At 41.5% G+C, this 26,524-nt stretch overlaps 2 protein-coding genes across 3 annotated transcripts in view; one reads left to right on the top strand and one right to left on the bottom strand.

The window, feature by feature from the left end:
- Nucleotides 1-210: 210 nt before the first annotated feature.
- On the bottom strand, nucleotides 211-25,689 carry LOC149854918 (acyl-coenzyme A synthetase ACSM4, mitochondrial-like). Of its 2 annotated transcripts, none has more exons than XM_090023392.1 (14): nucleotides 25,592-25,689; nucleotides 16,734-16,980; nucleotides 15,695-15,905; nucleotides 13,605-13,812; nucleotides 12,481-12,624; nucleotides 10,397-10,553; nucleotides 9,534-9,613; nucleotides 8,288-8,411; nucleotides 3,499-3,579; nucleotides 3,240-3,344; nucleotides 2,124-2,251; nucleotides 1,895-1,994; nucleotides 1,238-1,357; nucleotides 211-348 (listed from the first exon to the last, which is right to left on the bottom strand). In XM_090023392.1, the coding sequence occupies exons 2-14, from the start codon at nucleotides 16,932-16,934 to the stop codon at nucleotides 262-264; spliced, it is 1,746 nt and encodes a 581-aa protein (XP_089879518.1). In that variant the 5' UTR covers nucleotides 16,935-16,980; nucleotides 25,592-25,689; the 3' UTR covers nucleotides 211-261. The 2 variants fall into 2 exon arrangements, with proteins under 2 accessions (XP_089879518.1, XP_089879519.1); XM_090023393.1 differs by having other exon boundaries at nucleotides 3,240-3,341.
- PDILT (protein disulfide isomerase like, testis expressed) overlaps nucleotides 21,643-26,524 on the top strand; it is a 39,110-nt gene continuing 34,228 nt past the window's right edge. Inside the window, exon 1 of the mRNA XM_090023394.1 lies at nucleotides 21,643-21,841. Within this exon, the coding sequence (XP_089879520.1) occupies nucleotides 21,643-21,841 (199 nt within the window). The remainder of the gene's footprint in view (nucleotides 21,842-26,524) is intronic.

Genomic DNA, 26,524 nt, shown 5'->3' with positions numbered 1-26,524 from the left:
ATCCTCTCTTTTCCAAAATGTTTTGATCCAAAGCCATCTAAATCAATGGCCAAACTCCCAGCCCTCCTGTTTTTACAGCCTCAGGTGAGCTATCACACAGTCAATATGCAAGAACCATAAAAATGTATTTTCTCTTCCCCTTGTAGCTAACAGTCTCATCCAGTCTATTAACAGTTTTTGTTCATGATAGTGAGCAAAATGTGGCTTGACTGATGATGATGGATGTGAAAGAAGCGGTTGTTTTTGAACATCCAGACCATGCTATGCTCTTCCCCACTCTTTGTTTCTCAGTACCTTCCTCTGGATTTTCCCAGCAACAGTCTTTGGCAGCTCTTGAACAAACTCCACCTAAGTAGTGATAATTAGCACATTTAGGGTGTGTCTACACATTGCTATATGGCGATGTTGCTTTGGCACCATGTTTTAGTACTTCCTTTTGGAAAGCATAGCACAATGCAGGTGGTTACTGCACCGGAAACATGGCTCACAGGTAGATTTTGCTGCTATGTTGCTGCAGTGGTGCATTATACCCAGGGAGCACACCCCTATGGCAACATAGCTGGTGATCATGTGTAGTATGCCATATGGTGATATAACATGTCACTATGTCGCTGTAGGGGGATGTGTAGATGCACCATAAGGGTAGATCCTTTGTGATTTGTGGATACAGCTTCCTGTAGAACCAGGTGGGAAATACAATGCCAGCTTAAGATGTCTTGTAGTTAGTGAAAGATGCAGAACTGTGGTGAGTACACAACCCCCAGTTAACTTGGGAATGAGAATTTCTGTGGAGTCATTCTACAATACTGAACCTAAATCCTTCTGACACTGCAGTCAATAGGAGTTTGCCACTGACTAGGGCTGGGAATTTGAATGGGGACCAATGGAGCAGGCATCCAAATACCATTAGAAGTTAATGGGAGTAGAGTGTGTAACTCTCAGTGTTCAATGACAGCAGGACTGGGCCCTGTATAATGAAGTGTGTTTACCATTCATTCCCTTTGGTCCTTGCTCAGGGACGTCTGTATGTAGGATCACCCAGGTGGGGCCTGCCAGCTGGTCATTTTACTGACATGTGTTCAGAGCCTTCTGAAGATGTTAGTGTCAGGAAGGGAATAGGTGCAATTAGCCCTAGATATGGCCTAATTCCTGGAAAACTTAGAAAAGCTATATGGTTCTGTGCTTTGAAGGTACCTCTTTTATCAAGTGGAGATTGTGGGAGGAAGAGTGCACTTGCCTTTCTGGGATACTTGTAGGGAGCAGTAACCTTTTTCACATGCTCCTGTAGTTCATGAACTAATTTTTCTGAGTCGTGAGATAAAAAAGCAGGCGCCAGGACAATGAAGGCTTTTACCACCTGTGTAATGAAAGTTAGGAGACTGTTAGCTTGCAAACACTGGAAGCAACGTCCTTTTTTGACATTCATCAATCAATCTTAGTGGCAAGGCTGAAAACAGGGATGTAAGAAAGCCCAAGCCCAAATATTCTTCATAAAATTAAACATCAAAGTCAACAGTAATACAATTAACTAAATGGCCTAATTTTCAGAGGTTCAGAGTTCCCAGTGGCTGTAGTTACTCCTGTTTTAAGCAATTTGTTTTGAAAAGGAAAAAAGAAAATGTGAATTCCAATTAAAAAAACAAAATTACACAAAAAACCCGAAAAACCCTAAACTTGTTCCATTTGAACTCTGCAACATGGAATTATTTTGAAATTCTTTTTTTTTTAAATGAAATTGTTTTTTCTGTTTTCTAACCTGCTTTAATAGCAGCATCTACAAAGCTATTCCAAGATTCTTCTCAACATCTGCAGCTCATCCCAAATATTCCTACTGTGTATAACGGGAACTGAGTGTTCAGACAGGAGTGTAAATATTTCTTAATCTACTCTTTACCTCTCCTCTGATGGGATCTGGGCTGCTGACAACAGCTGATTCTGAGACTGCTGGGTGCTCTATCAGGGCACTTTCTACTTCAAATGGTCCAATACGATACCTAGAAGAAGGCAGGCATGGAAGTATTCAGGAAATATATATCTATTTAGAAATGTTATAAAATTGCATTTTGTGATAATATAGAAGAGCACTGTAAGGGAACCTGCAAACCCAATAGCTATGGACCTACCCAGAAGAATTAATGATATCATCGGACCTTCCAACAAACCAAAAGTATCCTTCTTCATCCATAATCCCTCTGTCCCCAGTGATATAATAGTTCCCTCGTACTGTAGAGGTGGTTTTCTCTGGGTTATCCTGACAACAATCAAACAATATTTCACAAACCATAACTGACCTTTAATGAAGCATAATAATGCATCCATCTTGCTCCAGTGCAGACATAAAAAAATGATCAAGCTGTTACTTTTACATATTTCCAAGACCAGTGTACTCCACACAATATTATAGCTCAATTTCTTTTTAAAACCACACTTATTAGGGGGGGAATGTGTGCGGATATGTATGTATATTAGAGAAGAAAAATATGTAAACACTACCACACCCCTGATCATTGCAAATTATGAAAAACTACATTATTTACTAGTGCAGACTTCCAACATGGGTTTGTGACAGCTAGGGCCACAGCAATGACATCTACCACTAGACCCAAAGAAATCAATCCATTTGGCACATCTACCTATGATAGCTAACCCTTGGAGTAGGATAATGACACAGACTTGACAAGCCTGTAATTTTACTAGCCTACAAAGTATTCACATTTGTATGGTAACATGTATGCTACAACCTTTCAAAAGACTACATGGTTATACACAATTGATGACTCTACTGTCATTTTTATAAGATTATCTAGCTATAACAAAGTCACACACACACTTCTCAGGGGGTATGGCCTGCTGTGTAGAGCGCTTCAGAAAGACAGAAAGACACACATAGGTAGCGCCTACCTGCAACATATAACCTATATTCTTCGTGTTAAGGACAGCATCATGACTTTCCACATGAGTCTCCCACCATGCCCTTGGGAAGACTAGCCTTGTGTAGTAACTAGCCATGACTAGTCATGTGTAACGGTATACAGCAGAAAAGCTTTCATGGCACAGCTTCCCCTGGAGGGTGGAACAAGTGGGAGGGGGCAAAGCACTGAACACGAAGACTAACATAGTTGAGGAAGGTATGATGCAGCAGGCGCAGATCTGGCTCCATCCTTAGCTGGATTTCACTAATGAACTGCTCCATGTGTATAAATTGTCTCAAACCTTAGTATGCAAAAAAGCCTTCTTACTAAGTACTGAGAGAAAAGACAAAAGGGCCTTGTTGGTTTGACGCGGATGGCAATGTCACCTTCTTCTCCTGGAGGCAGAACTTCACCCTGCTCATCTACAATCTGCTGAAAGAAAAAATGTGCATTGTTTTGACTGACTCAATGTAATTTCTTTAAAAGTCACAAGCATGATAGAGTGTAACAACACTAGATAGCATTTCTTTACTCTTCTACTTTCATATTTTAATGTGAACCCAGCCTTGAAAGTATATCGACGTACCTGAACATCGTAAGGTGGAGATGCCTGTCCCATAGAGCCAGATTTAATTTTCATTCCTTTCTTATTGGCACATATTGTTACCTGTGTAATATATTGTCAAATGTTACATCAGTATGATATACTATGATACATTATCTTTTATTAGTGCACTTAATAGTGTTCTGGTAGGTATTACTCTAGCTGACAATGTTCAAAGGCGATGAGGCTTGGTGGTCAAATTCAAATCCCCTCTTCTTTTTATTGGTGTGAAGAGAAAACAAAGTTGCCAATTGAGATACAGTTATTGTGCTTCCCTACAGCCAGAGTAGGGAGGAGAGAGTGGGTTAGGTATCAAGAAGCATTACCCAATGCCCACACATTTCAGTGTACCTCTCTTGGTTTCCCCTACTGATTATGCTTCTCTCCTGGATGTCTCCATGTATGGCTCTGTGTATGTCTTCTTTATCAAACCCTTGCAGTCGAGGATGATTGTCTTCCATGATTGTCCTATATGTGTGTCCAAAGATGGCTAATGAGGCCTATTTAGGAATGACAGACTCTACTGCAGCTCGAACATGTGTTTTTGTGTGGGGTGGGTGGCGCTGGATTCTCAATTTGGTCCCTGAAATGCTGTTTCTGCCACTCCTGTGTTTTCATCTGCTGTTGTTGCCATGAGGTTTAAAATATTGAGATCCCTGAAACAGACTCTTCCTCTATTTGGGGTGGTGATGGTCTCCCAGGAGTTGACACTGATGTTGCATTTTTTAAAGTTGTCCTTGAGAACGCCTCTGAAGTGCTTTTTCCACCCTCCTCTTGAATGTACACCTTGGCTGAGCTGGGAGAATAAAATTTGCTTTGGGAGTCTGGAGTTGGACATCGAGATGGCATGGCTAGCCCAACAAAGTTGATGTTGGATGTTCTTGGCCTCAATACTTGTGGTGTTTGCTTGCAGGAGGACACTAACGTTGGTGCATCTGACTTCCCACTTGATTCAGAGGATCTTCTATAGGAAATGTTGATGATACTTCTCTGACAACTTTAGACGGCTCCTGTACATGGTCTATGCCTCAGCTTCATACAGCAAGGTGAGCATCATGACCACTTGATAAACTATGAGCTTGGTTTTGGATCTGATGTTATGATCTTTGAATACCCATTTCTCCAGGTGTCCAACGGCTGTACTTGAACATTGGAAGCACTGTTGGTTTTCTTTGTCAGCGTCAGACATCTGTGAGAGCCTTTTGTGGATCTGGATTACTGGAGCTGGGGACAGTTCATTAGGAGCTTGGTGGTGGAGGACCTTAACCTTCTGCATATCAAGCATCAGTCCCATTTTCTTGTATGCCTTGGTAAAGGTGTCAATGGTTGTTTGAAGGTCTGCTTTCAAATGAGTGCATACTACAGCATTATCAGCGTACTGGAGCTCAATGATTGAGGTTGGGGTGATCTTGGTTTTGGGTTGGAGTCAGCTGAGGTTAAACAGCTTACCACTCATTCAGTAGTTTATCTCCACTTCAGCTGGAAACTTGTTGGTGGTCAGATGTAACATCACAGCAAGGAATACTGAAAAAGGTTGGAACGATGATTCAGCTTTGCTTAACTCCCATTTTAAGCTCAAAGGGATCTGTGATAGATCCATTACTGAGAATCACTACTCACATACTGTCATGGACAGGCAGAGAATAGTTACAAATTTTAGTGGGCATCTGTACTTCAGAAGGATCCTCCACAATGCTTCTCAGCTGACAGAGTCAAAAGCTTTTGTGAGGTCAAAGAAGGCCATGTAGAGAGGCTTATGTTGTTCCCAAAATTTCTCCTGCAGTTGGTGAGCTGTGAAGACCATGTCAGTTGTGCCTCTTGATGCCCTAAATTCACACTGATATTCCAGGAGGAGCTCTTCAGCAAGTGGAAGGAGACAGTTCAGGATGGTTTTTGCAATGATCTTTCCTGTGGTGGACAGCAAGGTGATCCCTCTGTAATTTCCAGAGTCAGATTTTGTCTCCTTCCTTGAAGATTATCACAATCATGGTATCCCTGAGATCGTCTGGGATTTCCTCATCGATCCAGATCCTTAAGATGAAGGTATGAAGCTGTGATGTAAGCTTCTTTCCCTTGCTTGAAGATTTCCACAGGGATTCCATCCACTCCAGATGCCTTGATGTCAGCCTTCCCTCTAAGCTGTGTGGCATGTGCGGCCATGCAGGTGTGCCTGGCAGCATGGCATTAGTGTGCCTGCATGGCCGCGCACGCCACTCAGCTTAGAGGGAATGCTGCTTCTTGTTCTTAATCTGCTTGATGGCCTTCGTTATCTCATCAAGGTTTGGAGTGACTCTGAGCTCATCTGTGACTGGATGTTGTGGGATGGAGTTGAGAACACTCTTGTCAACAACAGAGTCTCGATTGAGAAAGTCTTCAAAATGCTCCTGCCAATGGGCATTGATGGCTCCTCTTTCTTTGATCAGGTCTCTTCCAACCTTAGGTCTCAAAGGGGTTGGTCCCTGAGTGCTTGGACTGTAGATGGCTTTTGTGGCACTGAAGAAACCATGCATGGATGTCAGTGAGATGTTGAATCTTCTTAGCCTTGCCTTCCCACCATTTATTCTTCATATCACAGGTCCTTCTTTGGACTTCTGCTTTTACCTGTTGGAGATTCAATTTCTTTTGCTTGGAGTTGGTGTCATTTTGCCAAGCACAAAAGGCCTTGTACTCAACCAATCAACTCTTGGATCTCCTGTTCATTCGCATTAAACCGGTCTTGATGTTTCCTGGTAGAGAATCCAAATGTCTTTTCACAGCACTGATGATGGTGGCCTTGAGGGAACCCCACATACTGTTGACATTCTTCCATTGTTCTTGAGTTCTTCAGCATTGATCTTCTGTCAGCATTGCTTCTGCTGTAGCCATTGTTTGAGAGCCAGTTTGAGTGACATAACCAAGAGGACGAGTTGGTGATCAGTCCAGCAATTATTAGCTCCTAGCATAGCTTGGGTGATGCAGACATCTTTGCAATCCTGGGCATGGACAATGACATAGTTAATCAGATGCCAATGCTTAGATTGTGGGTGCTGCTATGATGCCTTGTACCTGTTTTTCTGGTGGACCAGGATGTTGGTGACGGTTAATTCATGTTCTGTGCATTTGGTCAAGAGGAGGATGTTATTGGAGTTGACCTTTCCTACTCTTTCCTTGCCAACGGTTTTGTTCCAGAAGTTACAGTCCCTTTCAACTCTGGTGTTGAAATCAATGAGAAGAAAAAGTCTGTCTCTCTCTGGAACATTAGAAAGGACTCGGTCAAAGTTGGTGTAGAATTCCTGCTTGGTTTCAGTGGTGGTGTCAGGATTTGGGGCATATGTGCTAACAGTGGCATACTGTCTCCCTGCCAGTTTAAGGTAGAGAGTTGTGAGGTGCTCGTTAATTCCAATAGGGAATTTACTGAGTTGCTTTATGAGTTCATTCCTAATGGCAAAACCAACTCTGTGAAGTGGTGTTTTCCTTCCTGTTTACCCTTCCAGAAGAAGTTATAGCTGCCTCCATGTTTCTTGAGTTGTCCATTTCCCGCTCACTGGCTCTCGCTCAGCGCAGCTACATCAATGTTGTGTTACCTGAGTTCTCAGGCCATTATTGCAGAAGAGTACTCTGGGTGTTCACTGTTAGGGTTGTCCATGAAGTTCCTGATGTTCCAAGGCCTGAAAACGATGTACATCTTTGCTGCTATTTTTGACTGCAGTAAAGGTGATCCTACTGGACAAGGCTATCCAGTCAGGAAGAAATACAGAGTACTGTATTAGACAGGCAATGTTTAAGTCACCTTTTCTAGCCCCCTCCCCATGTGGGGTGAGCAGAGCAGATCCTGAAGAGGACTGCTCTGTCACAGTTACAGCTGCTGAACTGCACTCCTGTTTTGCTAGATCACCTTCTTGTAACTGCCACCTTTGTGTCAGTTCATGACTAGGAGCTTCCAGGCCTCACAGTCCTTCTGCCACTGCCATTAGCTGGTTGCCAAAGGACTTGAGGAATGTGCTTGAAAACCTGTTTTCATGGAAGACACCTGTACATTACTTCTTTTATCATGGAGAAACTGCTGCACATCAACTTCCACATGGCTCTTGACAGAATGGGATCTTGATCCAATGGCAACTGGGAATCTTGTTCCACTGTCACTTTCATCCACCTTTCCAGTCATTGAGATTCTAATATTTTCTTCCACCCGCTCTGCAATTGAAGACTTGTGGACCTGTGCCTGGGAGCTGGGCAGGCCCCCAAACTGGAAGTAATGTGTCATTGATTTCACTGGATTATTTTGTGCACATTCTGAAAGTGAAATTTAAAGAAGGCCTGAATCTGTCCTTGGTATTTTTATTATATTCAGTCACAAATACAAATACAGACAACTTAGGAGGGAGATGGTTTTATGTTTTCCCTTGCAATCCTAGCATGGCAAAAGCACTTTCATAACTAAGTATTGGTACTTTCTCTTTCTAGAAGAGATGATCTAGTTCAACCACAAGTTATTCGATTTGAGGGAAGAATCATTAGGTAATAGTCTTTTGCCTGCATTATGCAGAAAGTCAGACTTTATAATCACAAGAGCTCCCTTAGGTCTTAAAAATGTATTAATCTAGTTGTTATAAGGATCATATAAAAAGAATACCTAATTGATTTGTAGCTTCCTTAAAAATCTTGACCAAAATGAATTGTCACCTTTTCCATTGGTTTGCCAAGTGCATTGTGCCCTGTTTATGCCTTCATCCTGCTACACTTGAGAGGTTACCATGACTGTTGCATGACTAAGGAATGAGAACAAACATACTGTTTCAGTCTGGCCATAGCCTTCATAGATATCCAGGCCTGTTTGAGTTTTCCACTGCTCCATCACTTCTGGGTTGAGTGGCTCTCCTCCAGACACACAGTGTTTCAGACTCATGAACTTGTAACTTGAGAAGCACAGAAAATAATCAGAATTAATAACCACTTTCACAGAATTGGCAATTGTGTTGAGTTAGGAAACTCCTTGGACTTTCCAAGGGTCCCATGCATCTAACAACCTCCTTTACTCATTGAAAATGTAAATAATTGTTCTGCTGCACAAAACTGCAGTTAGGCTCCTAAATCAACCTTAAGTCCCGATCACATTTCCAGTGGAGGCAAGGTGAAGCATCTACTTGCATCAGTGAAAGTAGTAGGAGGATTTCCAGTAAGAAAAATGTTTATGGAACTCAACAGAAGAGGAGCAGCAGGTGTTTTCTTGGAAGGGCTAAATCAAGACCATTGAAGAGGTCTCAGCTACCTTTTGTCACTCAATGAGTGGGGAGGGTTTTATGGCTGTGCCCACTAGTACCAATATCTCATGGCCTTATGTGGTGTGTTATACACTGAACCACATGTGGTATCCAAACATGACAATACAAATGTGATCGATACAAAGGGGAAATTTATGGAGGCTACCAGTGGAAATGCAGAACCTGAATTGACTTTCAAGATGAGAGTGAATTTGGCAGGACTAAAAACATACGTAAGACTCATTTTTCCTGTTACAAGATTTCAAGATACCAGGATCTGATCTGAGCAAATCCTGGACCCCCCTGTGCCAGATATTCACACAGAACACATCCTTGGAGATGAACGCTCCTAGAAAACAAGAAGACACTGGTGCTGCTTGCAAGTGAACATCAGTTTGTGAGTGGTTCATTTAACTGCTCATTTTACTTTGATGAATTATGGGATCAACTCTGCCTCACACCAGGATTACTCTCTCAAGGCTGCCTAAAACTTGGCCTTGCCTTGCCCAGAGCTAGGCCTTGAAACTCTTTCCCAAACTGACTTGGTTCATCCTTACTGTCTTTACAAAGATTCACACCCTGAAAGCCTCTTAAATAGGGGTTTTCATTTGGTCTAGGGTTCCAGGCACATTTTTTTTCTTGTTAGACCATTCCATTAATAGGATTTCTATTAAAATAGCATATTACAATACAACAATGCAAAAAGGCAAACAACTAGGCCGGATGGATCATTGAAACCGCACCTCCCTGTGTTAGTAATAAGCAAATACATGATACCTGGTAAGGCCATGCTGCACAAGCATGCGGTAGGCAGTTGGAGCTGTGCAGAAGGTGGTGATGGGATATCTCGAAAGAGTCTAGAAAAATGGAAATTGGTAAATTATGATGCTGAATGGCAGGTGTGACTTGGGGCCTGTTCCTGAGAATGTGTGAGGGAGTAATATTTAAGTGCTGCAGGGCCTGGCCTTTAGAGAACTCTGCTTTAGTCACGTTCTACCATGGGCCATTCAGATTTTTGCATTGAGCCCATCATTGCAGTGCTCAAAACGTAAAGCCAGTGAAGTATATTCACACTGGTGCCAGTGACTCCAATAAACGGGATGAATTTGGTCCACTCATTCATTTCAGGAAGGAAAGATATTGATTCATCATCAGCTGTATTGGGCAGTTCTGTTCTCCATACAAATTGCAAGCATCTGCCCTCACATAATCATTAATGGTCACGCTGAATACCTAGTGTGAAATTAATGTTAAGGCTACTTTTTATTTCCCAGGGCTATTCTGTTTCAGAGTCAAATGTAAGCGACAGGAGCAAGTCAGGAGAAGCCTGGCACTGAATTAGATCGATTACCTGGATCTCTGTTACAAGAGGAGAGAAATGAGCCTGTCAACCTCTGACTGACAACTCAGGGTGACTGAGGACATGCCCCTGCCAGACTGGGAGGAGAATGGGACTGTTGAACACTGACTATCCATAGGAGACACTTAAGAGGGGGTTTAGTTATTTTGAGGGGGTGGGAAGTGCTGTGCCTATTGCCACAGACAAAGGAGAGGGTCAGTTTGTACCAGATTCTGTTTGTCTGGGTCTATTTTGCTTACAGAAAATAGAAATAAAATCCACAGTGTGGACTTATTCTTACATCTGCAACAGTTGATGGTTCAAATTGTGGCATGTTGTGTATAAAGACACATGATCCATTTGCCCAGGGACCAAAAACACTGCCCCAGGCTGCCTTTACCCAGCCTGTATCTGAGGTGTTCCAGAATATATCAGATGGGGTCAGATTCATCCAGCACCTGACAATGCAAAAGCCAAAAACACAGACTGTCACATACAGCAGGAGAGCCTGGAATGCACATTAGAGGGTAATAAGGAGAAGGGCTGGAGCCTTGCCCTGAAGATGAGGTATCACCAGGCAGATCTCATTAAAAAGCACACAGTCCATAAGGATGAAACTGAATTGTAAAAATCCCTCTTCTTCTTATGGTCCATTCCTTTTTGTCTTCTCTCTTTCAAACATCCGGGATTCTGAAGCACTCTACTTGTAATAGTGACCTTCAGACACAACATTTAGATCCAGACCTGAACATACGACATGAGGATATTCCTCCCTCCCTTCCCTGTCAAATCATAGTCATAGAGAAGTAGGGCTGGGAGGGACCTCAGGGGGTCATTTAGTTCAACCCCCTGCCTGAGGCAGGTTCACCCCATCCAAACCATCCCATACAAATCTACAATCATTGTCTAAACTAATACTAAAGCTACACAATCAACACTATCACACATTCTTTCTCTAGGAAACCAAAGGAACTATCGTGTGATTATCGGGCAGATTGAAATGCAAAATACACTGGGAAACCTCTAATCCAAAGCCCACTGAAGTTGGTAGAAGTCTTTCTATTAATATTTGGATCAGGGTCCAGCACACAACATTCACATCAAGGTGTCATAGGTCCATTATCAACTATGTCTGATACCAAGTCCATTTGAGATTCAACCCCAGTGTTTCTGCTCAGCTGCTTCATAATTTCCCCATACGTGATCTTCATCACGAATATCCATTCTTTTAGGTCGCAGATAGAGCCTGGTTTTCAGAGGTGCTGAGCACTGCCAGATCTCATTGACTTCATTAGGACTTATGCACATGCCACATTTCTGAAAATAGTATCACAGCACATAATCATGTTTTCTTTTTGGATCATCCAGTGTGCATGTCATCTGTAATTCCACTTAAAAAGGATCCCTGGTAATGCAGTAATTATATGCAGAGAAGGATGAAATAATGGGGCCAAACAGTCAGCTTTGTTCCATCTACTACTTAGCTCTGCTGTGTCTGCTTCTCTCTCAGAGGTCTGAGGGAGGGTATGGTGATACCAGAACGGTTGCCTATATCTGCCCCAAACATGGACTTGGGCCAATAAAAAGTATTATCCACAAGAACTTTTGCTTTTCCATGAGTGGAGGTGCCATTTTGCACCCACATTATTTTGTTTTTGCTTTTATTTTTCAATAAATGTCTCCCTCATTCTGAAGCTAAACTCAAGGGGCAAGATCTTTAACTACATGAAGGGTGGCTAACAAGGAGGATGGAGCTGGACTGTTCTCAGTGGTGGAAGATGACAGAACAAGGAACAATAGGTTTCAAGTTGAAGCAAGACAAATTTAGGTTGGAAATTAGGTAAAAGTTTCTTGCTAGGAAGGTGGTAAAGCACTGGTAAGGGTTACATAAAGAGGTGATAGAATCTCCATCCTTGGAGGTTTTTATGGCCCAGGTCGACAAAGCCTTGGCTGGGATGATCTAGTCGGGACTGGTCCTGCTTTGAGTGCAGGGTTGGACTAGATGACCTCCTGAGGTCCCTTCCAATCCTAATTTTCAGTTGGTATAAGCCATAGCAGATCTTCAACTGAGCTACAACAATTCACTATAGAGGAAGCTCTGGCTCAGGAAGCTTTATGTGGTATTGAAAAACTGAGCTTCATCCTGTTTTTCTCTAAGTAAACTAGTTTGATTACCCTTCTTTGTGGGTGACCAACCATAATGCTGCTGATGGGAAATACAATCTGCTACAACAAAAGGCTTTTAATAACCACAATTTTAAAGTAGTAAAAATATATATTCTACACCATTAAAATATCTAAGCCTTTTATCGCCATGGCCCCCTTTGCATTCAGCCAGCGACGTTGACACTAACCTAGACTATTAGGAGCTGTGATGAGTTTTACCTGCCACTGGCTGCAAATCCTATGCCATAACTGCTGTGGGAGTGTTCAGCCATTTTTGGAGCTCCTGTGCTTCCACTTGTAAAATAGATGAACATGGGGTCTTGACTCTTCGTCTTGACACAGTTATGGTCGGCAGATGCCACCCTTCAGAGCACATAATATATAACAATGACTATATACATTTTTCCCCATGCAGGCAAACTATATTTCCTAAAATTCAGTGCACAAGAGAGAAACACGGTCTTTAAATTAACTGTTCACACAACAAAACAGTGGCAAAAGTTACTCCATAGAAGGGTCTTAGAATTCCCTGGTTGCACAAGATAAACGGTGGCCCCAGTTATTGTATAAAACTCTTAGACTAACAAAACAGATAAACTTCAGGACTCTGGTATTCACTGGAGCTCTGTCTCACCAGGCATGAATTCATGCAATCAAAGATGTGATCTCCTGCCCCACATCGTAATTATTTTTCTATAATTATTTACTTACAGCTGTCCAGTTTTTAACTGCAGAACAAAAGCAAAAACAAATGGCAGCTGCACAGAATTTGTATTCTATGAATCCAAAGTCCAAGGAAGTCAATGGGTATCTTTCCTTTGACTTCAGTGGGTGTTACATTGGGCTGTAAATGACAGTCTCAACAAGGTTATGAGGCATTGCAGTTGACTTATAATCATGGTGAGAAACTCCTGCTCTGCAGTCACCGCTGAAGGAATAATGCCCTTTTAGGAGGTGGTGACCTGAGCAGTCAGAAGAATCAGAGGAGGGTTTGCTCTATACGAGCCAACCAGGAGAAAGGTCCTTGGGAAGGGATAAGAAAGGGAAATTAGTGGAGCATAGAAATTTATTCTGCTGACAAAATAGGACTGTAGAGTAATGGTCAAAGAGGCAATGACAGACATATAGGCTAGGACAGAGCTCTTCAGAGATGTGAAGGCAAGCCAAGAAATTAATGGTTTGGCCATGACTCACAGGAGGTAGTGAAGAAATGCAAAACTCAAGTACATCTCCATGTTGGAAACAGATTTTAAAATGAAGGCTTCCCCCATTAGTTTAGAAACAGGGTGTGATTGACACATCTTGTTCTTTTTTCATCTATTGCTAAAGCAGCTGCTACTCACTTGAGGAGTTCTTTGAAGTTCAGCCACCCATCCCTGAAGCCTCTGGACACAATTAGCTTGGTTTTCAGAAACTGGCAGTTGGGTATGATAGAATCCACTGCAGGTGCCAGCATATCACTGGTAATGATGCACTTGGCTTGCGAAGCCTTGAGTCTATAGAAAATGTCTTTGGCTGTTAATTGGGATGCCCCTGGAATAAAGACAATTCCTAGAAAAGAGCAACACGTTGTTTTTTTTAAAATTATAGATGAATGTTTAAAATGTTGTTTATGAGACGTGGCCAGGCTTCAGAGTCCAGAGACCTTCTCTCAAGGAGCAAAAGCAAACCTCATATTTAAGGTAGGCACAGCCCCCATTAAAACTAAATACACCAACATTTTAGGTTATAGAGTTAGATGGGTCCAAAATAAGAATTCTCACTCAGGATCTCAAGCATCCCAAAACATTTTATGCTTGGCCCAGAGGGTCAGTTTAGCCCATTTTAAATACCTGGATGAGTCACGAGATCTGTATCTGGGATGTTCAGCATCTTCTGCAGTCAACGGTAAGGCCATCACTGATTTATTTGGACTTTTGAATCAGCTCCTTGTTTGAGTAAGTTTCACATTCATTTAAATGAAGAACTAATATATTTGCCTTGTGATTATAAGTCTAAGGGCAAATACTGTAACATCCCTCCCATTTACTTTAGCTTATTTTGGCTTATCTTAGCTTAGTTTACACGTCCACCATGATCTGCAATACTCCTTGAACCAACACTTACTGAATTCTATACTAATTTCATAATGCGAACAAATGTGGGTTCACATAGCATACACAGTGGGTGCATCTACATATGCATTAATGCACCTTTTCTAGTGTGCATTAAATTTAGTACCTCCAATATGAGGTAGTAAATTAACACACGTTAGGTTGTGCTAATGCACAGTAGTTCATTTGCATATTTTTAATGAAGCTTAATGCACAGCAGATGATTTTATTGTGCATTAACCTAATGTCACCATTTTTTACAAGATGCTTTAATGCACAGTAAAATAGTCTACTGCTCATTAAAGCACACATGTAGATATACCCAGTGAGATCTGAATCAAGGGGGCTAGAAGAGGATAGATAGTTTATTACATTTTCTTACCTCTTTCAACCTGAGGAGCTCAATGTGCTTGACCTACATTAATAAATTAAACCCTACTGCACCTAATACATGGCATACATAAAAACACCCTCAGACCACCTACATCCCAGTGCCATTTGTAGTCACAAAAATCTTAGCCATTAGACTGACTTGATCATACCCCTGTTAATGCTGAATTATTTCTTACTTGATATTTTTGAGTAAACACTTTGTCTAGCCTAAGTCCACCAAAACTATAAAAGGACAAATTCTTCCTTCAGAATTTGCAATGCTGTGGGAGCATAACAGTAACATACTATACTAAACTATTAAACTATTTGGACATATGATAAAGTAGTATATTATATAATGAATTACAATGTAATTGGCCAAGACTGTCCTTTAATGAATTCAATGCAGTTTCATGGTTGTAACTCAGGACATTATATTGTATTTTGTCACATACAACATGCCCCCAAATAAAATATAAACCTTGTTTTTAAAAAGCAGAATGAAGAAAAAAAATCTTTCTTGAAAATACTGGTAAGAGGCAGTAAGGACTTGAGTAGCAGCATAGCGGGGGATGTCCACAGCCAGCAGCTAGGGAGCCCCAGGTACAGCACCGCAGCATTATTTTCACTTTCCCTGGCAAAGGCAGAAACAGTTATGACCGTACTTCCTTGTTTACAATGCACACCCCAATTTCCAGTAGCTGAATTTTGGGAAAAGGTGTGCTATATGCAAGAAAATATGGCATTTTTTTTCTATTTGCACAGCATCTAGTAAATATGGGTCCTAGTCAACAACTGGGTTGCTCAGTGTTACTGTAATATAAATGAATACAAAATTAAGCAGAGATGCTCAGCAACTCTTTCATTTACACATTGCGTTCAGGCTAATTTTGTGATTTTTCATGTATCTTTAGTTTATTTTCCTTCCTGCACCAAATTTAGTAGCACTGTACCAATTTTTTACCAACCTGTTCGCATACAAGCCACGTTCAGTAGCCACCACTCAGGTATCCGAGGCAGAATCATCAGAACCCTGTCTCCTTTCTTCAAACCACATGGTCCAATGAGCACATTTGCTGCTTTCCTGGACAAAAATCCCAGCTCCTCAAAGCTCCACTTCACCTCCTCTCCCTCGTCATTTATCCACCAAAATGCTGCGTTTGCTGGTTTCCTCCCATCCTATTAGACAACTCAAGAAGTTAAAAGAAGAAGGCGGATACTAAATGGTTTATTATAACACAAAGGTCCAATTCTGACCACTTTAGGCATACCCAGGAATTGGTTAGGGAGAGCTAGCCTAATCCCTGGGAGCATATGATCTGCTTGGTATTCTGTTTCAGGAGCTTTATAGCATTCTATTGGTCTCAGATTAATGTACCTTCACTCCTGCGTTACACCTAACCAAAGGTAAGGCTATTAGACTGTACCAGCTGTAGTTAGGAGACAATCTAGGTGAAATCAGCTCTTTCTGCTGCTCTGACTCGGAGTGGGGGACCAGCCCTAAGCATGAGTGGATGAATTCTATACCACCTTGGTACACACCTTATCCTGAGCTGTGTGCATTTCAGCCAGACCCCAGCATCAGGTCCTTGTTGCTAAACAACTGAAGGTTTGTCTATACCACAACATTAATGTTCTGGGAAGCATGATGCTGAACATGCTCCATCTATGTAGGTCCACTAACACACTCCTGAGCAGGAAGTTCACAATGGTTCTACCTCGAGTTTGTCTGCATTGTCTGTTCCCAAGCCTGTAGACTACAGTAGGCCTGAAAGCAGGAGCTGGGGATTAGCCTTCAGAAGACTCATCAGTGAGCTTCTGGCTCTGGAGCCACTCAATAGACTTGGGAGATACATAGCTCATACTGTACAGAATACAAAGATTTCTGAGAAAGAGAGAAACATATTAACAGGTTCTTCAGCTGGTACAACCAAGCACTGTTTCACTGAAGTTGATTTATACCTTCTTGGCATGGGGTTCAGTATCTATGGAGTGACAGAAATGTACCTTTTCCATTTGAGACCATTTGTCCAGGATATCACTTGGAAAATTGAAGTATTCTGGCAGCCCCTTTTCACACCGGTTTATAGATTCATAGTGTGCAATAATCTGAGATGCAAGAAGCTGGTAATGGTTATGGAATAATCTATAAGGCCGTTTGGCAGCCCACAAGGACTGCAGCAATCGCAATTTAGATAAATGATTCATGACGCTGGTTTACAGGATGGTATGAAAACTCATGGTGACCACTCATCTGCAATACAAGAATATAAATAAAAAAATTTGAAATAAATACAAAAAAGTCAAATATCGCAATTGTCTAATAGACACTGTTGAATAGGTTTCTGCAACTTTGTAATATAAACTACAGACAATCTATACTCTACTTGTCTTTTTAATGTTAAACCAAAACATTTTATCTTAAATGTTATGCAACTGTAAATAGTTACTGTAGCTTTTTTAACTACCTTCTTTAATCATCACCATTTTCAGTTAGGGAGTTTATCTCGAATGTATAACCAAAAGATATTACTTTCAAGTCCATCTCAATGGATCTGATTCTCTGTTCACATGAGTTTTATACTAATGTAAACCCATTGACTTCAGTGCAGGAGAGGCAAATCAGATGTAATCTCACCAATCTTAGTTAAGATTTAGTTTATGGAAATATGCCATTAACTTTCACCAGGCCCATCACCTGGAAAGTGTATTAACAAAACTAAAAATTGACACCATGTTGGCCTAAAAATGGTCTTTAGAACATTGCTGTGTCCCAAACATGCACTAGATGGCGATTGGCCACACTGAACACCAGGCTCTGACAAGAATACTGATGAATCGTTTTATCCTTTTGGTTGAATTATATTTTTGTTACTGGCTAAAGAGCTGATATCTCGTTCCATGTTAGAACTCACTGTAGCAGGAATATAAAAAGGTTTTTGTAATGCTTTTTTAAAGTTTACCCATTATTTCCTTTTAAGTCTTTTTCGGATGCCTTTATTTTTCACACAGGTAAGACACCACGTGCAATAAAGAGGTACACAGCATGAATGAAACAATCAAGGACAGAAAATGCAATTCCAAAGATATCCACTCTCCTTTCAGCTCAGACCCAGTGTAAAACTTCACAAAGGTACAAACTATCAGATGTATGTTATACAACATTATTTTTAAAGCCATTTAAGTCACCCTTTCTATCGCCATCTCTTCTGATCAAGACGAATAAGGCACAGGAACAGACCAGACAGATGGAATGGATGATGATGTGTTTTTTAAACTCGGGCTGTGTTGTACATTGCAAATTTGCCATGCTCCAAAGTCTTCAAGTATATTGTGCTACTCCAGGCAGCTTGCTTCCTAAATCATGTCACATTTGCATGGTATAGTACATGTACTAATTAGCATGGGACAGGCTAATTGGCATGGGTGCATCTAGATGAGACACCAGCTGCACAGTAGCCTAATAACACTGTCCAGTAGCGTGCTGGGCAAAAACTGTGCTAATATGCTACTGCGCAGTAGCATTAGGCTACTGTGCAGTTAACTTCCCAAAAAAACCTGTGCACCAGTGCTACTGCATAGTAGCATGAGTTACTGTGCATTGATTTAGTACTTGGTTATCCAACTACTTAACTTAATGCGCGGTAGTTACAACGCATTAATGAACATGTAGACGCACCCAGTGTCACTCAGCAGCACTTATTTATCTATAGAGAATGACTCATGGATACTCATCCATGACCAGTTTTTAGTCACTGGATCTCATGCTGATAGTGCTCTTTTACTCAGATACCTCTTCTCCCTTCCTCAGCCTGCAAATGTAATTCTAAAAAAGACGTTGGATTCCCTCTCCACCTCTGGTTAAGCTGCATGTGCCATGGTCTTTTACTCTCCTCTCATGAGATAGGGCTTCCATTTTCCATTAAAAGGAATTTATTAAATATCAACATACATGGGGCAATGGAGGGACATGGAAAGAGTTTGTCCACAAAAGTCTGAGCTCACACCCCCCTAAGATTATTAGGGCATGAACAGCCATTGGAAAGAAGGCTGAACAATTACATGTACCTCAAATTAACTCACAGCTAATATTTGAGGTCTGCAGAAATCAGTATTTCCATGCCACTCCAAAGATGTAAAGCACTGTGACTATCACTGAGTCTAATTCATTCTAATTAGGAATGTGCAGAAGCAGTGACCTGCTTTGCTGATTGATGCTTACACCTCTAACATTTCAGTTTTCTGCATACGTCACCAAGGAGACTCTTCTCTGTATGTCTCTCTCAGTAGCCCTGCATCCCAAACTACCCTTTTAAAGCTAGCTTCCTCCTCTGACTTTGAGATCAACAGCCCTTTCTAATATACTGTACATTCAGTGATAAGGGGTCTCCGTGAAGGATTTAGGTTGATTACTATTTGTTTCAGCAGCAGACAGGGAAAAAACAACTGTTTGAATAAATGACCTTGTCATCCTAGCTTTATTACCCAGGAAGCTCAAGCTGCATTCTGAGATAAGTGTTGAAAGGACACGTTCATCTCGGATAGCCCTTGCTGGTCCTTTCCAGTTCTTTTGAATGTGCAAGTTTCCCCTTCCCCGGGTATCACTACTAAGGGAACTTTAGAAAGGAGATGATTGGAAGGAGAAGCACAACCCTGACTGAACCAAATCAAATTACCTCCTGTCTTTCTAGCTTTTTGCCAAATACTCTGACAAAAAACATACTGCACTTGGTTTTGTGGCGGGATTTTTATAGGGTCCTATCTTGCCACCAGATTGAACACACAACTTCCAATAATTTCACTATGAGCCCTGTGTGCAAAGTTAGAAAATGTAGTCCATGATGTATTATGAGTCTGATCCAAAGTTCACTGAAATCAGAAAGACTGCATTGACTTCAGTGGGCTTCAAATCAAGGCCTAGTACAATAATGCATAAAAAAAAATTACAATATATAATCTAAGACATTACAATGTGTAATTTAACCCATGAATTATACAGAAAAACCCAAGCACATCTGTTGCAGCATGTATAGGTAAACTATAGTCTTTTTCTTTGTAGATGGGTAATTGCCTTTTGCTTCCTATCTTTTAACCAGCTCTCAGTCCACAGAAGAACCTTCCCTTTAATCCCATGGCAGTACAGTTTTAAAAAAAAGCCTCTATTGAAGGACCTTGTTGAAAGCTTTTTGAAAGGCCAAATATATTATTTGCTTGTTAAGACCCTCGAAGAACTCCAGCAGGCCAGTGAGGCAGGCTTTCCCTTTACAAAACCCACGCTGATTCTTCCCCAGCAGATCATATTTTGTCCATGTGACAGCTGATTTTATTCTCTATTATAGAGTGTACCAACTTGCCAGGGAAGAAGGTGAAACTTACTGGTCTTTAGTTCCTAGGATCACCTCTGGAGCCCCTTTTTAAGATGTGTGTTATGTTGGCAACCTGCCAGTCCTCTGGCATGGAGGCCATTTGGAACGATAGGTTAATCTACTATTGCCAACAGTTCTGCAATTGTACCTTTAAGTTCCTCCAGAACTTGCAGGTGAATGCCATCCAGTCCTGGTGACCTATTAGTATTTAATTTTATCAGAGAAATGAACAATAAAAAAAGTTCAGTAGGATAGCAACCCCCTTCCTCCCCCTCCCCCCCGCAAGATACATAGTGCCTGCTTGGTCCCTTGTGCAGAAGTTGTACCAGTGGACTCCATGTGACAAAGGATACTACTCAATACTGTTTAAGAGAAAGATGCAAGGATTGTGCACAGTTCTTTAAAGTCACAGATTAGCCATTGTTTAAGGAACTAACCTATTTGTTAGTCCTGCAATGTTGCGTGGCCTGCAAACTTGAACAGCAACAGTTGACCTTTCTCTAAAGTGGTCTTCCACCTTTTTTCATTTGCAGACCCCTAAACCTTTCTTGAATGAAGGTGCAGACCCCTTTGAATTGTAAGTGTGGGTATTCACATACCTCTGACTGATCTAGTCATCTTTCATGGACCCCTTAGACAGTCTGCGGATCCTGGGGGTCTAAGGATTATAGGTTGAAAACCACTGCTCTTAAGATATTGTTCACCCTGTTCTAAAAATGAGTAGCAATAGCACTCTCCAAGTTTGTAGTCACACTAAGAACTGATAGTGTGCTTGACACCTGCAAAGCACTACCTAGGCTTACCTGACTACTGCAGGCTATATTTTGATGCCCTTTTTCAAATTTCACTAAAGTCAATGGCCAAACTTACTGACCTCAATGGAACCAGAATTTTACCTACTGAGCTGTATCATGCTTGGAATATAACACAAAATTTATTTAAAATGGAGACTTAGGACCCATCAGACAAGGAACTGCAGAAGTACACATTAGAAAAGACGTACATTATTCAGTTTTCCCACTAACTTCAAAGGGCATTGAAGCAGAGCCCCAGTAAGCAATCCCAACAAAATGACAGGTGACCAAGCGCTAACTTTAAGAAGAGTCATTTATGTTCCTTTAACTTCATGGACACTAGAATTACAATGGGGCCACCCACAGCCTCTCGACCTCTATCGTGTACAATATTTCTGTCATTACTTATGTTCTTAAACAACTAGAGATTCACTGTTAACTAACCACTCACATGACTGGCCAAGCTCTATTCTATATTTCCTCCCTCTCCTCTGCTTACAGAACTAATGAGATCCCTTCCTCGTACTTGCGCAGGATTATTTTTCCAAGCATTGTAAAAAAAGATCTAGCATTTAACCGCTCTAACTTTTCAGTGGAGAAGTAAGGTCAGTTCCATTTATGGAAGACTTTATCAACAATGTTATCACGTGGGAACTAGCTACTTGGTCTGTTGATAAGGTTAGGGCCATTTTAACAGCAAACATTCAGCTCTCAGTCCTTTCTTCTTGCTTGCTGCCTGTGAAACAGTTGTACAAGATGAGGATACATTGGCTTTCCATTCTTTTGTTACTGGTTCTCTCGGGCCTTCCAGCAGAGAGTGACATAGGCCCAAATGACACAAAGCCAAAGAAAGCCAAACTCCCCCAAATCAAGGAGGAGAACAATGTTCTAGTGCTGAAAAAGAGCAACTTTAACAAGGCACTGACGGAAATTAAATATCTACTGGTGGACTTCTGTAAGTATTACCTCAAGCCTTCTGTTATATTTATTGGCTCCATAGATCATGACTGTTGCTCATGGCATTATGTTATGCTTGCCTAACTGTTACCTTGCCCTCTACCTGATCTTTTCCAATTGTTTGCTTTGTCCAAATGCAAGATTTTGTGCTAATCTCCCTTGTGTTAGCCTGAGAGCAGGCCTATCTCTGCAATTCTGTTTCTGGATTGCCTTGTCTAATGGGATCGTGATCCCTCTCTGAGGTCTTTAGCTGTCCCAGTTGTACAATAACACAAGTTTCAAGATGTAACTGTGAGGGCTGGAGACCCAGCCCTGTGCAGCACTGATTCAATGTCCTCTGCGTCCATTGCCTCCCTCCAATTTTGCAAGAGCGTATTTGGAAGCAGTCATATGTGGGTGCACAAAACAAGAGGCTGTTTTTATGGCCCTGAAGAGCTGATGTGTTGCTACCTTAATTGCTCTTAGATTTTCTTAAGTGCTTCAGTTCTTTGTGTAACAACTGCACTGTGTGGCAGCTTCTTCAGAAAGAGTGCTCTATGGCTTTCAGTTATTAAAAATGGTCAAACAGTTTGCCCTCAGACTCTATATTTACAGTACGTTGAGCTGTGGGAGCTCCTTCCCTGGAATTAGCATCCAGGTCGATGGGATTTACTATCGTGGCCACAAACCATGGGAAGCAAGTAGAAAACTATGACTGGATTATTTTATTAAAAAAGCATGGAAGGAAGCCCAGCTGCGTATCCAGCGATGGGTGAAAAGGACACTAGCCCTGGACACCCAGAACAGAAACTGCCATGACTGCTGCAGCCGGCATGGACCCTGCCACCACCCACACCGCTACTCCTGCCTGAGGCACAGACCCCGAGGCCCTTTGGATCCCAGTAGAGGAGGGCTTGGCCAAGTTTGCTTGGCCTTCCTGATCTTCACTGCACCCCTCCAGGCTGCTCTGTACCCCTAACATTTTCTACAATTCTCACAAAGCTCCGACCTTTGCGCCTGGGCTTCGGGATGGGGTGGGGTGCAGTGGGAACAGCAATGGCAGACCCACTCCCCACTTTCTATGTGATAAAAAGGAATAGTAACTGCTTAGTAAATGCTTCCATGTATTCGAGTTGGGGAGGTGATGTAAACCTTTGCCCAGCACTGCACCGCCTGGTGTTTTACAGCCAAAGCATTTGCACGGTTTCACCCGTTTAAGAAAGATATTGAAAGCTGCCAGATGGAAAGCTATTGTTGGACCATACCTACTTTTCTAGCATAGATGTTCAGCTATAAATCCTTGTTGAGAAGCCATGCAAATAAAAACAGCCAGTATGATCATTGATCAGGGAGGGAAAAGCCACTGATTCCAGGGCTGGCGGCAAAATATTCTGATCAAAGAACATCAGGTGCATTCAAAGACTGTTAGAACCACTGCCATAAACTCAACCTGATCTTTTTTTGTGTGGTTCATTAGTAAGCAAGTGCTACTACAGGATGGATTAAACAGTGTCCTGAGAAAAACATGGAATTCTGTGTTCCTGGTATGAAAATGTCACACTCCCATCAGACAGGCATTTTAACTGTAGCACATTTTCCTTGTAAAAGGACATGGCAAATAGTGATGATATAAACAATGATGATATTGGCTTTGCGCTGAAATAGCCCTACATGGAGGGGGGTGTTCCAGCCATTTCCACACATGCCACCTCCTTAGTGTCCCTACTGAGCAAACCAGTTAAATGCATGCTGAATTGCAAGTAGGCGAGTAGTTTCATTAACTTAATTCATCTTACACCTATGCTCTGCTGCATCAGAACCGATTACTCAGCGTGTTGCAGGAATGAGGCCAAAATGCAGAGGGACTGCACAGTAAGCACCATAAAGTAGGAACATGGGGAGGAGGGAGGTGTAACCATAAAGAGAAGCGACTCCTATATGTGATTGCCATATCACTGGAAGATAAGGCAGAATTCCCAGCAGAGGCAGCTCTGCCAAAGAAGCTAAAAAGGAGAATACTTAAATTAATTATGGGAGTGATTAAAGTCTATGGTTGTCATGGAGCTTAGGACAGCACAAGCCCCAGGTCTGGCTCAGTTCCCACGCTTAACCTTGGGCTGCTACTTTATCGACTGTAGCATAATTGCCATTTGTAGCAAACAAATATGCTCAGGTCTTTGTGTAGACTTTCCAAGTGAGTTGGAAATTAACCTTAACCTTCAATGACACAAGTGTCTCTCAGTTAGAGTTAGTCTGCAGGTGTCTTGAGAGACAGGACAGAGTTTACGTTTCATGCCTCATCACCCAGAAGTTGAAGGAGAAGTTAAAAATCAAATCACTCCCCACATTTTATGGAGACATAAATCATGGATTTTTTTGACTCACTGATCAGACTGAGAAACTAAAATAAAAATTTGATTGGGACTGACCCAAAGTGGAAATTGTTTGAATTTCTCAGAAAAAGTAACCGCACTGATAACTTATTTTTGCATGGAACAAAACATTTCCTTTTGTGTGTTCGTTCTTTAACTTTAAAGAAACCCCACAACATTTTAAATAAAACGGAAATTGAACTGTTTCAAAAGAAAAAGTATAAATAAAACTGACTTTGCTAATTTTTTAATTTCGATTGAAATGATCTAAAGTCAACCTGATTTTTTAAAGAATTTTAGTCTGTCCCCCCGTCCCCCGCCCCAACTGCATTATCTTGGTGAATAAACTATCTAATGAAAAAAATTTACTTGGTTCTTCTTTTAGCTTTATATAGGGCAGAGCCAAAGCACCAGGTCTAAATGCCTTGGCACTCCAGAGTGTAATAACCAAACTTTCTTACTATTTATAGGTCTAGCTAGAAAGTAACAACTTTGTTTTGTGAAACGTGGAGGTTTCAGAACTTGTTTCCATCCAGATAGAAACCAAAACAGAGACCTTTTGAAATTTGTCATGGAAAAAGAAATGAGCAAGAAAAATACCCCCAAATAGCCAACAGTCCATCTGCTAGGGCACTCTCCTTGGATGTAGGACACCCAAGTTCAAGTCCCTGCTTTGAACTAAACAGAGTGAGGACTTGACCTTCATCTTCCTTATCACAGGAGAGTGCCATAATGGCTTGGCTATAAAATCAGGCTCTCTTTCAGTCCTTCCCCTGAAAGCCATTCCACAATGCATGCTTAAATATTCATTAGGAAATTAAATAATCATTGAGCATTCATTTGGGATGTGGGTGACCCAAGCTCCAAATTCCCAGCCAGCTGTAATTATTTGCATTATAACAACATGTATAAGCCTCACCTAAGACTGGGGTCTAACTGAGCTAGGAACCTTACATGCACACACAGAATAAGTACACCCCATGGCCGGAGGGGATCAGTCTGAACCAGACCTAGACACAGAATATAAATGAAGAGTTTGAGAAAGGAAGGAGTATCACCTCCATTATACAAGAAGTGAGGTGAAGTGACATGCTGCAAGTTAGGAAGTCTGTGGGACAGCCAAGAATTAATTTTGGAAACCCTGAGTCATCAGAAGACCATCTCTTCTTGGGTTCATCTCTAGTTATACAGCAGGGGAGGGAGGATGAGAATTTATGGCACATTTTCTAAAACTGGGCTTTTGCTTGGCTTCCATCCATTATCAAAAGGTGTTTGAGCTCCAAACTTCGATCCCAAATGAACTGTGATGATAGTATCCAGCTGCAGGGTTTGCTTTGGGCTTATCTTTTATTTCCCTCTTCCACCTCTTTCCCTACTTGGTATCATTACCTACTTACCAGCCCAACAGGATTCAGCACAACAGTCCTGTTTTCATGCTTCCTCTCCAATGACTTTGCAGCAGCTTTCAGCTCAGGACTGACTGTGTCCAGTGCCTGTTTTCTTTAAAAAATAAACAAAAAATCCATAAAGCTTCTGACTTTACCTTGTAGTGCTGGGGCAGTTGAGTGAACTGTGCAAATAAACCAAAGTCCTTGCCGAGCACAGAGCAATGACCCAAACACTCAGGTCCTTTAGGGTCTTTCCACTTCTCAGCACCTTTTCGAAAAGGTTGTGCTCCTCAATAAGAAACTGAGGGAAGGGGTGACATTAAGAGGACAGAGGAAACAGAACTTGGAGCCTTTCTTTACCTTTTGTAAAGAGCAGAATTAATTTTAACGGAGAACAGAAAATATAATAATACCTTAGATACTGCAATATTTTATGCTACCTCCTACCCTAAAATGCTATGGACCTAGAGCTTAAAACACTTTTGTCTAAGCTACCTTGCTTATGTGCCTTGTGCACATAACCTGTATGGTAACACAGTTTTGAGGCATTGTTTCGCCCATGCCTTGGACTCAACCTGGCACTCGGCTTGATAAAGAGGTAGACATCACACCCATAATGCTCAGATTGGAGTATGAGCCAGCAATTACAACTAGCAATGTTGCTGCATTCAGCAAGGCCATGTACCCGGGACAGTATCACCAAACGGCTCCTGGCCACATTAGTGTCACTTTCTCCTCTGGATTATAGCTTTGACAAAGAAGGACATTGTGATTAATATTTAACTCTCCAAACCTTTCAGGATTTTGGACTCAGTCATTTTCTGTGCAAGATTGCCAACCTTTGGTAAATATAGGGAAAAACCACCAGGATATATACATAAGCTGTGCAAGTGTTTTCAGGTTTCACTGTGGTTTTGCATTCTGAGAGTATTCCCCTTTCTA

Source organism: Crocodylus siamensis, chromosome 12 (assembly GCF_052110815.1).
Source record: "Crocodylus siamensis isolate JL-2025a chromosome 12, ASM5211081v1, whole genome shotgun sequence".
Lineage (NCBI taxonomy): Eukaryota > Metazoa > Chordata > Crocodylia > Crocodylidae > Crocodylus > Crocodylus siamensis.
The sequence above is the reverse complement of the archived record's forward strand: the minus strand, read 5'-3'. Positions and strand labels throughout refer to the sequence as shown.